General features: G+C 57.7%; 1 protein-coding gene across 2 annotated transcripts in view; it reads left to right on the top strand.

The window, feature by feature from the left end:
* Nucleotides 1,080-13,214, top strand: part of FGF18 (fibroblast growth factor 18) — a 35,380-nt gene continuing 23,245 nt past the window's right edge. The window contains exons 1-2 of one of the 2 annotated variants that reach the window (XM_013990660.2): nt 1,080-1,669; nt 1,838-1,874. In XM_013990660.2, the coding sequence (XP_013846114.1) occupies nt 1,638-1,669; nt 1,838-1,874 (69 nt within the window). In that variant the 5' untranslated portion in view covers nt 1,080-1,637. The remainder of the gene's footprint in view (nt 1,670-1,837; nt 1,875-13,214) is intronic. The other variant, XM_003134056.5, reaches the window with a different exon arrangement.

The raw sequence follows: 13,214 nt of genomic DNA, 5'->3' as shown, positions 1-13,214 counted from the left end.
CTGGCTGCCTGGAGCTATAGACGGTGTGAAGCAGTTGCCTGAGACAAGAACACCCAAATTTTGAGGTTGGTGGGAAGGACAGGAGTCATGCCTCTGAAGAGATAGAGGCGGTTAGGCGAGATGTCCTCAGAAGGGACCTGATTAAGAGTCAAAACGATCAGTATACAAGGAGTAACGAATCTCAGTCTGGAGGCCAGAAGAGGGCCTGCAGTGGTCGCTGACCAGAGTCCTGCTGGCTCCTCCCGGGCCTGCACAGCCCGACTGGGCTGGGCTGCAGCGAAACTTCAGGACCGCTAGGTGGCAGCCGTGCGTTTCCAAAGCTGTCTCGCCTACTGGAGAGCCCAGCTGGGATCCGACCCGGGAGCTCAAGGTGGGGGGGGGGGAGATGCGTAACAGACGCCCTGGAGACCCTCTCCCCCTCAACGGCAGGGACAGAGACTGGAAGAGGGCTCACTTGGGTTGGCCAGCCGCCCGAGAGGGTGTCTGGGACACACCACGATCCTGCGTGGACTCAAAGGGCGGGTAAAAGAGACCCCCCCTTAAACGGAGCCGCCCCGAGGGCTGGGCCTGACCCGCCCCCTCCCGGCTCCCCACTCAAGCGCTGGTTGGTGTGAGTGAGTGCGACTAGCGAATGTGGGCGCATGAAGACGTTCCGCACCTAACTGCGTTCTTGGGGACCGCTGCCTGTCCAATTCCGGCAGCGTTGCTCCGTGGCGCGGGTCATTGCGCCCAGACACAGAATTCCGACGGCTTCCAGCGCTCACCAGCTCCAGCCTCGCGGGCTCTGCCCCTTCGGAGCTGCTGGTCCCGTCGCCGAGAGTCTGAGCGCCTCCCTCCAACCCAGGGCCGCCAGGAGAAGGAGGAGGCGGCAGAGGAGAGGCCGCGGCAGGCAGGCAAGCAGGCAGAGCCGCCTTTGATGTGGGCGCGGCGCACCCAGGCGAGCTGAGCGCCCGTCCGGCCGCGCCCCGAGGGGGGAGCCCCCGGGCCCCGCATCCTCATTGTGCCGGCTCGGGCCCGGGCCCGCCCCCGGCCCCCCGCCCCCTCGCCGCCCGCGCGTAGAAAACGCCCCGGCCGCCGCCAGTGGTGGGAGGCGGCGATGCGCACGGCCGGAGAGACTCGGAGGAGGAGACATGAGCCGGCGGGCGCCCAGACGGAGCGGCCGTGACGCGTTCGTGCTGCAGCCGCGCGCCCCGGCCCCAGAACGCTGACCCCTGGCCCCGCGCAGTCCCGCGCCCCATCCGGAGAGCACGCCCCAGCTTCCAGCCCCGCCGTGCATGCTGCCCCCGGAGTGAGCCTGTCAGCCAGCCTCCCGCGGACGCCCGGACGGACGGCCAGCCGGCAGTGAGCAAGCTTCTTCGCACCGGCCGGTGCCTCCTGCACAGCGGCGGCCGCCCCGCAGCCCCCGCGCCAGCCCGGAGGGCGCAGCGCTCGGGAGGAGCCGCGCGGGGCGCTGATGCCGCAGGGCGCGCCGCGGAGCGCCCCGGAGCAGCAGAGTCTGCAGCAGCAGCAGCCGGCGAGGAGGGAGCAGCAGCAGCGGCGGCGGCGGCGGCGGAGGCGGCGGAGGCGCCCGGTCCCGGCCGCGCGAAGCGGACATGTGCAGGCTGGGCTAGGAGCCGCCGCCTCCCTCCCTCCCAGCGATGTATTCAGCGCCCTCCGCCTGCACTTGCCTGTAAGCGCCCGCTCGCGGGGCTGCCCACCCTGCCTGGCAGTCTGTCGGTGTGCCTGTGGTTCTGTCTGCCTGCCCAGCCGTTTCTCCGACTTTCCGACTGCATATCTGTCTGTACCTAGGTCCCCCTCCTTCCAGTCTCACTGACGGCCTCTCCATCTCTCTCCGCAGGTGTTTACACTTCCTGCTGTTGTGCTTCCAGGTACAGGTACGTGGGCTCCTGACTCTGACCTCTCCCCCACCCCCGCAACTGCCTCGCGGTACGTGTCGACCCCCCTCCTCCGGGCCGCGCCCCCTCCCTGCGCCCCACCCCTCCTGGGCGCCGAGCCCAGTGCACCTGTTCCCAGGGCGCGGAAGGGCGGCTCCGCACGCGCCCAGCGCAGGAGGGGGGACCGGCCAAGGGCAAGGGGCTCTGCTGTGGGACTCAGGCTGGCGCGCGCTGGCGGGGCTACGGCTGGGAGGAGATCCCCGGAGCCGGCGGGCTCAGACGCTGCAATGTGCCCGGTTCTAGGCCCCCCGGCTCGCAGCGGGTGAGGAGTTAGGACGTAGGGATTTTCTCTGCCAACCGTCCCTTAACATCTCCGCTCGCTCTTCTAAACAAAAAGGCTCCTTTCAGACGAGTGGATTTGAAGTCCAGGGAGAAAGCTTCAGTTGTAAATTACTCTGTGGTTTCAAAGGCGTTTGCAGCATTGAGAGGCAGAGGGAGAGAGAGAGAGAGACAGAGAGACAGAGAGAGAGACAGAGACAGAGAGAAAGGGAAAGAGACAGAAAGAGGAGAGGCTCGGGTGAGAGGAGCAGAGCAGGGTGCCTGGGCCGAGGGACCACTGCCTGCGAGGCGGCTCCGGAACGGCCGCGCTCCGCACACCCTTGCCCAAGGTGGGGCAGCCCTCAGCTGGTTCCTCGCCTCACTCCCCGCTTGCTCGCTCTCCTGAATCAGAAGAGGGCTTGGCGCTCGGCCTGGAAAGCACTTGCTAAAATCTGATCTGTTACTTCAGCAGCTTTCAGACTCGGGAAGGTCTTGGCACGAAGACAGTTGGAACACTTGGGCTTCCAAAGCCCTGGAAATGAAGGAAACGCGTTGGGGTGGGGGGAAGAGAAGAGGGGCTGAGGGAGCGACTTCAGCCCCGATTAGAACCAGACCAGGCTGCCTCAGTTTGGGGGGGATGGGGGGTGCAAAGGGAAAGGGAATAGGAAGTGCCAGCTGCCCTAGCCCCCCATCCACTTAGAGCTCTGTGGGAGGGGCCCTAGGAGGAGCTGGACTGGGGCCAAAAGAGATTATCTGCCCCTTCCCCCTCTGGGTTGAAGGCAGGTGTCCTCACAGGGTTAGAGAGGATGCTTAGGCTTTAGCTTTCTGCATTTGGGAGGTGCCCAGGGAGAGCACAGAGCAGGAAAAATGTGATTCTCCTAGGTGTGCGTGTTGAGTGCTGTTGAGACTCTGCGGTCTCTTAGAGCCGGTGGTGGTGGTGGCGGCGGCGGATCTGCTTATCTCCCCTCCCGCTGCTGCCCAACAGGATGGGCACTGAGCTAGTCGGGGCTGGGGGCTGGACAGACGGATGAGTTCTTTCCCTCTTTTGGCCAGGCTGGGGTCCCCAGTGACTCTTTGAATCAATACCACTGGAGTCAGTAACTTAAGACTGGCTGTTTGCCAAAGCAGATGTGACCCTGTATGTGGCGGGGGCGGGGTGGGGAATGGCTGGTGTCAGAGAGGCCAGTGCCAGGCATGGTTTGCAGCTGAGTCCCCAAGCAGAGAGCAGACCCCAGGGTCACTCCGGGGCACTGTGTTTGTCCCACCAGGGTGAGAGCTCTTTTTCTGTGTGCTGAGCCTCAGGGTGGGGACGATGAAATGGGCATGAAGTAGAGCCTTGGCTTTGGACCTTGTTGCCTGCTGCCTCTTGGTCCTTGAAGTGGGGCCCTGGAGGGCTGCTGTGTGGTCTTTGTGTTCTCTGGGGGAATGCGAGGGAGGACTTTGCATCCCACCTCCCCGTTCTGGCCAGAGCTAGAGCCAGCCTCTCGGGGAGAGAGCTGGGTGGTCTCCGTCTGGGTGAGGGGGTCCATCTGGCTTAGGTCTTCCAGCAGGTGAAGGAAGGCTCCTCTCCCCTTCTCCTACCCCCCTCTTCCTTTGCAGCCTTTCCCCTTCCAAACTGCCTTCGGACTGACCAATGTTTTTAACTCAAGGTCTTTGCACCCTTCAAATATCTAAGGATGGGATGCTGGGGGGAGGGGTGGTTCCTGAGACACTTGAGGGCAAAATGGTGCCCAAATGTACTGCGGCGGGGAAAGGGTTTCTAGGCTCCCCATAGATTTTTGAAAGCACCTGTGATTGCTGAAAGATAAAGCAGCGCTACCCTAAGGGTTATAGGCAACATTGGCACCATCAAGTCCCCCTTCATACTCTAGGGACAAGGTGGAGTGGTCATTGGAGGCGAGGATGAGGGGGTGGGACCCCCGTGTGTGTGCTAGTTGCAGGAGGTCCCACCCCGGGGTCTGCTTTCCACTGTGGTGTTGGACCGATACTGGGAGAGCAGCTACTTCCTTTAAGGGTGCGTTTGGAGGGTGGCAGTGAGAGCGCCTGTGGTGATCAGGGCCCGGGGGGGGGTGCTCTCTGCCCCATGGGGGGAGCTCAGGGCTTTGGCATCCTGAGGGCTGGGCCTGAACCCCAGCCTCATCTTTTCCTATCAGTAGACCTAGCTTCCTCATTTGTGACAGGGGTGGCCCTGAGGCGGAAATGGTCCATGATAGGTGTGGAAGAGGTTTCTCGAATTCTCAGCCCCCTGGGAGGGCGCCTTGCTGTGCTGGGAACTCTGTACACCTGTGCCCTTCCTTCCCCCACCTCCATGTTTTGGGAAACTGGTCCAGTCCTCGCAACAAAGTTTCTGGGCTCCTCCCCTCTTCCCATCCATCCCCAGCCACCAAGCCCTGAACGGGCCCCCTGGCCCCAGCCACATTTCCCTGAGCACAGTCAATGCCAGACACAGCCCTCCCACCCCCATGTGGCGAGCCCCGCCCTTTTGCATCCGCAACCCCCTGGGAGTGGGAAGCTGGGAATTTAATAAAATCCCTTCTCCACACGACTTGGGACACCGTGGATATCTCAAATCGGAAGAATTTTAAAAATTTCCAAGGGGAGCAACCGGCGTGACCAGTAAATTGCTTTTCTGCACTTGGCTGAGCGCTGACAATGACACCGGGCTGGGCCTTTCACACAGCTCACCCGGCACCTGCCTGACATTGTTCCTGCCGCCAGGCTCGGCTAGGTCCTGGCCTTCCCCAGACAGGCCGGGCGTGAGGCAGGCCAGGGCAGGGGGGCTTCCACCGGCCCCTTGTCCATCCCTCCCACAGCGCTGCTTCCTCCCTCCCTGCGAGCCTTGTTCAAGTTTGGAAGTTTCCTTCCACATCCCCCTTGCCTGACCCCCCACACCTGGGCTCTTCAGGTTTAAAGCCTTCCTTCAGGCTGGCCAGGATGGGAAGCTAGAGACAGAGTCCTTTGGGACTTGAGGAGGACAGAAAGCGGTTCTCTTGGCTCTTTTCATTTCTTTTCTTTCCTTTTTTTTTTTCTTTAGGGCTGCAAGTGTGGCATATGGAAGTTCCCAGGCTAGGGGTCGAATCGGAGTTACAGCTGCCGACCTACACCACAGCTCACGGCAACGCCGGATCCTTAACCCACTGAGCGAGGCCAGGAATTGAACCTGCGTCCTCATGGATACTAGTCAGGTTCTTTTCCACTGAGCCGCAAGGGGAACTCTGGCTTGTTTAATTTCTTAAAGCAGCGACTCATCCATCCATCTGTCCAGTCAGGTATTCAGTCAACAGATACTTGCTGGGGGCCTACTTCTTGCTGGCCCTTGAATAAGACTAGTCTATTCCCGGCCTCAAGGAGCTGCCAGTCTAGAGAGGGAGAGTTCTAGATAAACAGGGGTTCTTCAGTCCCCTCTCCCCACACTGCGGGGTGTCCAGAAGCAGGGAGCATCCTTCTGACAGAGGAGGAAACCAAGGCTGGGGAGACAGGACCTTTTATTTGGAGAAAAAGTGCTGCTTATAAGAAGTTCACAATGGCTCTTGCGTCTGGAGGCTGATGGCTCTTTTTCTACCATTCTGCAAGGGAGACTGCAGGGGGAGGGGATAAGAGTCCCGATTCACAGGTGGAGAAACTGAGGCACAGAGTGGAGAAGGGATTTGTTCTAGGCCATGGGTAAAGACTCAAGACTCTGAAATCGAGATCTTTTATTCCTCCCACGCCAGGCAGACTTTTTCAGAAATACTGAAATTATTCAGAAAGAATGCTGAGGAGAAGCCTCAAGAGCCAGGCTTTGGGTCCTTGGTGAGAGATCCAGTGGGATCCTCATGATAGGCCCGTGTGGTAGGGGATGCTCAGAGGCCAGGTGGGCGTCTCTGTGGTTGAGGGCTCTGACTTGGTGTCTGCAGGCCCTAATCTGCCTGGAATATTCTGGTCTGAAAGGGTTTCGGAGCCAGAGGTGGGTGTTTTGGGTGGGTGGGGGCCTGGGGGATCCAGCGCTCTTCTCCCAGCTTCTTTCTCAGCATGGGGGGAGGGAGGAGGGGAGTGTCACCCGCGTCTCACAAGTGTCACCTGTTCTGAGACCAAGAGGTGGACTTTGAAAATGTCTTGCAGTCAGCCTGGCCAGTGTCCTGCAGGCTCTGGGCAGTGTGTCAGGGCCATGGCGCTGCCTCTTCCCTGCCCTGGGCAGCCATGAGGGCACAGTGGGCCCCCAAAGGGAAATGGAAGGGGACAGGGAGGACACTCCTTTTGATTCTGACTTTGACCTACAGCAGGGAAGTTGTTGGCATGGGAAATTAGGGTGCAGATGGGTCATGCTCACAACTATACTGGAAGCTACCGCCAGGTATTACTGTCTCATTGTGTGACTGACACGTTCTCACAGCATCTGGGTGGTGCCTCACAACCGGCCTGGAATTAGGGAATTCTACAGGAGGAAGAAAGTAAGGTTCAGAGGCATGAAATAATCTGCCTTTGGTCACACAGCGAGAGAGAGACAGAGTGGGTTTCCACTCTAAGGGGCCTAACCTGGGACCCAGGCTCATTAAAGGCTCTAGAGTCTGCTGGCCTGGTTCAAATAGTCACTCTGTCTTGTCTTGGCTGTGTGACCGTAGACAAGTTACTTGACCTCTCTGGGTCTCAACTTCTGCATGTATAAAATGGGAAGAAAACAACTAACGAAACAGTCCCTACTTCCCAAGGGCATGGAGCAGGGGAGGGCGCAGCGGCCAGTGGTTCGAAGTCTTGTCTGCATTTCAAGACCTAGTCCCTGTGCCTCTTGCTCTGGGAGGGCCTGCCCTGCCCCCCGTCAGCAGGATAAGCTCCCCTTGCCCATGACACTGCCACCTCCTGGTGACTGAGGAGAGGAGAGGTGTTGATTATTTCCTTTCCAAGGGCAAGGGTTGTCTGATGAGCATCTGTGTGCCCCAGATTTGGGGCTGGGTTGGGTTTGCCCCCGATTCCCAAGGATCCATGGCTGAGCACTTAGGAAAGGTCAATGCCGAGGGCCCTGCCAGCGTGGCCCAGGCTGGAGGAGAGCCACTGGGCCTCGGAAAGGGCTGAGGCCTGCTGTTGGCACCTTGGGTCTGAGTATGGGGATTAGTTCTGAAGCATCAGTGGGTAAGTGGGTCCCTCAGGCTTTAGACAGGCTTGCCGGTTGTGGCGGGGAGAAGTTTTGAGTTTTCTTTGCTCTGACATCTAAATGGAAAAGGGCCTCAGGCACATTTAAAATGATGCTGTGCCAAAGACAAGCCTCCCACGGGCCACAGAGCAGACTGTCAGGATGCCTGGGTTGGAGTCCTGGCTGTCACTGGCTCATTGTATGACCTCCCTCTCTGTGCTTTGATTTATCCACCTGGGTATCTTTGAGGTGAACGAGGTGGCCTCTGTGGTGCTTGAATGTGGGGGCTTTGGCATAGGAGAGGCCTTGGTTTGAATTTTGTCTTTGCTGCTCTGCAGCTGTTCAACAAATTCCTTCCTTCCTTTCTTTCCTTCTTTTCTTTTTTTTTTTTTCTGTCATTTCCAGGCTGTACCCATGGCATATGGAAGTTCTCAGGCTAGGGGTCAAATCAGAGCTATAGCTGCTGGCCTACACCACAGCCACAGCAACGCCAGATCCGAGCCATGTCTGTGACCTACACCACAACTCATAGCAATGCCGGATCCTTAACCCACTGAGTGAGGCCAGGGATCGAACCTGCAACCTCACGGATACTAGTTGGGTTCATTACTGCTGAGCCTCGACGGGAACTCCCCAGCAAATTTCTTAAACTTCTACCCTATGCACCTCAGTTTTCCCCACCTGTACAATAGGGTAATGAGAGGTACCTACTTCTTAGGGGTTATGGTGAAGACTAAATAGGATCGTGCACACAGAGTAGACCTCCCTGTGGCCAACCCTCTGTAAATAATCGAGTAATTGCTCAATCAATGATATGCTGTGTGTGTGTGTGTGTGTGTGTGTGTGTGTGTGTGTGTGTGTGTAAGATGCTGCAGGGTGCTGAAGAAAGCTAGGAAGGACACACTCCTTGCATTAATGGCATCAGGCCCCCTCTAGCCTGAGCATAGGCCTTGGGTTTTGGTCTGGATTTAATCCTCACTGCACCACTCACAGGCTGTGTGGCTTTGGGAAAGATCCGTAACCTCTCTGAGCCTCTACCTCCTCATCAGTTGAGAAATAGGAATAGTAATACCACTCCTTGGGCCTGTTGGGAGGTGTAATTGAAGCCATGTCTTGGACCTGGTATGCAGTAGGTACTCAATCATGGTGCTGCTCCTCATGAGCAGTCAGCAAACATTTGTGGGGTGCCTCCTGCCTGGCTGGCCCTGGACTGGGTTTTGGATGGGATGAAAACACATCTTAGGCTTCAGCGTTTTCCCCAGTGTTCCCTGTGAAGAGCTGGCCGGTGCTTTGGGCAGCTTTATTTACCACTCTCCCCATCCCCATCATGGAACCCCTTAGCATGTTAATCAGTGCCCTGTGACACAGTGTGTTCTCTGCTGGGGCTCCCAGGGATGTATAGGAGCTCGGGCTCTAGACCCAACCCACCTGGGTCATACCCCACCTCGGCCACTTGGTCGCTGCATGACCGAGTGAATTCTCTTTGCTTCTCTGAGGCTCATCTTTAAGGTGGGCATCAGGATGAAATTACCCTCTTGGGATTGCTGGGGAGGTGAGTTCTGGTCACTGGTGGAAGCGCTTGGCCCTGCGCCCGGATAATTGTAAGTGCTTGGTAAATGGGAGCTGCAGTGACGCCTTTGACTCTGCTGTGCCTAGAGGCCTGCTTGTCTGCCAGCTCCTGGTTCCTGGAAGTCAAGGGAGGTCTGGCCCATCCTGAGGGCCCTGTGGCACCTGGCACAGACCTGGCCTGCAGCATGAATATTGGGCCAGTGAGTGGAGGGGTGAGGAGCAGCTTCTCTGGGGGCTGGGCACCTGGATTGAGCCCCCAGCCCCACCCCCAGTATGAGGCACAGGGCACGCAGGACCTGTCCCAGCCCCCAGGGACTCGAGAGAAATCCGAAGGATCTGTGCAGGGGGACAGAGGCTCAAAGATGCAGCGGGTAGTGTGATAAAGGGTCCTGAAGCCAGACTCAGGGCAAGGATGAGGATCTGGCCAGGGAAGGTACCCCATTTGGATCTCGAAATAGGAGCAGCAAGCTGGGTAACGACTGTGAGCCTGTGTGTGTGTGTGTGTGTGTATGTGTGTGTGTGTGTGTGTGTGTGTAAAAGCCCTTGCAGGCACATGGACCATTTCTACATGGAGCAGCCCAAGGGGCTCAGGGACTCCAAGCCCGTTGGGGTGGCTGACACAAGTTCAGGAATGGAGGTGATGCAAGAGGCCACGGTGGGCATTGAACGCTGGAATAAAGGGCTTGTCTATTACCTCTTTAGCAGGCATGGACCACGCCTCACATGGGCTTCAAGTCAGAGGGACTGGAAAGAAGGAGGAAGGGAGGAAAGAAGGGAGCGTGGGTCTTCAGGGGTCCTTCCCCCTCCTTCAGACTGGCTCCAGGGTTGCCTGGCCACAGCACCCATATTGACAATCTGTACAGAGAAGGCTGATGTATGGGGAGAAGGCGCTCCCGGTCAGCGCCTTGGGTGGGCAGTGCCCCTCCCGTGCGGATGGCTCAGCCCTGCCAGTCAATACGTCGATAGCCCCCGGAGCTTAATGGACAGGCGGGGGGGGGGGGGGCAGGGCCCTTTGGAGCCTCACTCTGTCCTGGCTGGGTGGGGAGTGGGGAGCGTGGCAAAGAGAGAGGAGCGGTCTGGGGCTGAGAGGTGGGTGGGGGCATCTGTCTGCGGGAGCCAGGCTCGGATTCGGGGCTGGGCCCAGCCTTCCTCCTCCCGTTTCTGTCCAGGAGTGTCAGCGACAGGAAGCTGAGAGCCAGAGATGGGTCCACTTCTTGGCTCCATGAGTTTCTGTACCCCTCGGGCAAATCCCTTGGCCTCTCTGTGTCCCCCTTCATCATGGGGACAGTAGCCGTCCTGACCTGCGAGGCGTGAGGAGACAGCGCCTGGAAAGTGCTTAGCTCGGGCCCTGGCATCGAGCAAGTGCCCTCGAGCGGGGAGCCAGCATTAGTTTCGCTCTCAGCGACAGTAATCACGCACCAGCACTGTGGCTGGTATCCACTCCTGGGCCCGAGTCCAGGCCTGCTCTCGAGGAAGAGGTTGGAAGCTGCGTTTCAGGGGGGAGGGGGCCTGACTCTCTAAGGGACCACTCCTGGAGCAGGGTGCCGGTCTCAGGTTCGAATCCAGAGTTTGGAGAAGCCCCGAAAGGCCTGGGCAGGGCTGTCCCCCGAGGCTGCTGCTGGGGGAGGAGGCAGGCGGTGGTGGAATGTGGCCCGAAGTCTGTGGGCTGCCCTCTCCTGGGACCACGGAGACCCTCCCTTTCTGGGCAGGCGGCCTGGAGACAGCGGCACAGATTGTATGAGGCTTCGAGGATGGGGACCCGGGCGGGAGGGGGCAGTGTAACCCCATATCCTCCTCTCTGGGGTTCGGGGTGAGCTCAAGGCCTTCCGTCGTTTTCTGTTGAATCCTCCACCACGGTCCCTGCCCCATGTCTGGCTTGTGGCAGGGGGCAGTGGCTCTCCTGAATGGGTGAAAGGAGATGGGTGACAGAGAGAAGGGAGGCTGAAGCAGGCCAGGGGGAAGCGTGGGGAGCGTGGGTTCTAGGCTGAGCTGAATCGAATCTCAATTCTTTTTCGAACCCATTCTATGCCTTCTGGACGAGCAGTGTAACCTCTCTGAGCCTTAGATTCCTCATCTGTAACATGGGGATAAGAGTCACACCAACCCATAGGGCTGCTCTGGCGATGACCTAAGATAAATGCCCACAGTGGCTCTCAGCACAGAGGACGTGCCTCGTAAGTAGTGGCTGTTTAGAAAACAAAACAAAAGAAAAAGAAAAAAAAATAAGATACTATTGTTATGAAAGTTTATCTGAGATAAACAGTTGTGAACCGTTTTATTCTGCTGGTGAGAAAACTGAAGGTTAAAGAAATCTAATAAGTTGGGGAGTTCCCGTTGTGGCTCAGTGATAACGACCAGATTAGTATCCATGAGGATGCGGGTTCAATCCCTGGCCTCACTCAGTGGATTAAGGATCCAGTGTTGCCATGAGCTGTGGTGGAGGTCGCAGGTATGGCTCAGATCCAGCATTGCTGTGGCTGTGCCATAGGCTGGCAGCTATAGCTCTGATTCAACCCCTAGCCTGGGGACTTCCATCATGCCTCAGGTGTGACCCTAATATTAAAAAAAAAAAAAAAAAAAAACCAATAAGAAATGTATTTTTTTAAAAAAGACATCTCATAAGTTGGTGATTTAGCATGGAGCCAGGTTACCCCTGAGGTCAATGAGCGCGAGTTATCTTGTTGTTTTCTGTACATTTTATGTATGTGTATTTTGGCTGCACCACAGCATTGGGAAGTTTCTGGGCCAGGGATCAAACCCACACCACAGCAGTGACAATGCCGAGTCCTTAACCACTAGGCCACCAGGGAACTCCTAGTTATCTTGTTGAATGGATGTGATGAGGGCGTGCTGATATAACGTGTGTATATAGATGATGTGTGATGTGGCAGGTGTTGTGGGGAGGTGGGCCCCGGAAGAAATACGAGCCCCCCCCCCAAACATGCCTTCAGAGCCGTGAGTGGATCAGCGAGGCTGAAACCTTTATTAAAGGGAACAATGGTGGCTATTGGAGGCCCCATTGGGAGGGGGGACCTGGGTTGATGTCTTGAAGCCAGCCCTGGGTGGGGAGAGCTCACCCAGGCTCTTTCCACCCCACGGTAGGTTCTGCACAAGGTGACTGAAAGAGGAGGCCTGGAAGGTAGGCAGGGCTGGATGGGAAGAGACCACGTGTGGTCTCTGTGCTGTAGGTGGAGGGGAGCCCAGCAGATTTTGGAGCAGGAAGCCCCCTCACCTCATGCGCTAGAGAGCTGCACTGACGAGGCCAAGACTGCAGGTGGAGGACGGCGGACGGTGGGAGTGGGAGGGTCTGTCTCACGGAGAACCACATCCAGCATCCCTGCTAGGGTCTGGGAGGCAGACCTAGAGGGGACAGTTGGGTGTATTGAGCCCTTGGTGCCTCGGTGCAGTTCCTGGATCAAGGAGTGAATGTTTCTACCTGAGTCCCAACCCCCAGGGAAGGGAGGGGGCCACCTGGGGGAGAACTGGGGTTTCAGTCAGACTGCAGGGGGACCCCACTATAGGCCACCCTGCTGTGGGAAAAGCTCCCTCTACCCAGAAGATAACCCCTGAGTATGGGGTTGGGGGAGGAGAGACTTTTGTAAGGGACCTTGCTCTGCCCCAGGAGACACCGGTCTGCTGGCCCTGCTCACCTTTCAAGAGCTGCAGCATTTGCATTTCTGTCACCTTGCAGCTTTTCTGCACCCCTGGTGATGATGCATCTGGACACGTGTTAGCCAGGTGGAGAGCTGCCCTGACTGTTCTAGGAAGGCCTGGAAGACAGGCTCCCTCTTGGGCAGCGAGGCCAACTGACCTGCTCCCCAGCTAGTGGGAAAGAAGGAGGGAGAGCATGCTCCTGAGTGGCCTTTGCATGAGCTCTGCAGGCAGGACCCTGGAGCTCTCTGGCCCCGGGCAGGTGCCTCAGAGGTCCAGTTTGTGGCATGGATTCTAACTGGTGCCTACCTCTAGGGGTGGTCAAGGGAATTTGACCAGGTATTATGTCTTGAGAGTGTCTCAGAGTGCCTGGAACAGAGGAAAGCTTAGCAATTGATAAGCTTTAAAAACCCTCTGTCGGGAGTTCCTGTTGTGGCACAGCAGAAACGAATCCGACTAGGAACCATGAGGTTGCGGGTTTGATCCCTGGCCTCGCTCAGTGGGTCAAGGATCTGGTGTTGCCATGAGCTGTAGTATAGGTTGCAGACACGGCTCAGATCCTGCATTGCTGCAGTGTAGGCCAGCAGCTGCAGCTCTGACTCAACCCCCAGCCTGGGAACCTCTATATGCCACAGGTGCTGCCCTAAAATAGCAAAAAGAACCCCCCAAAAACCAAAACACAAAAAAGCAATCCT

The sequence above is a fragment of the Sus scrofa genome, chromosome 16 (assembly GCF_000003025.6).
Source record: "Sus scrofa isolate TJ Tabasco breed Duroc chromosome 16, Sscrofa11.1, whole genome shotgun sequence".
NCBI lineage: Eukaryota > Metazoa > Chordata > Mammalia > Artiodactyla > Suidae > Sus > Sus scrofa.
The sequence above is the reverse complement of the archived record's forward strand: the minus strand, read 5'-3'. Positions and strand labels throughout refer to the sequence as shown.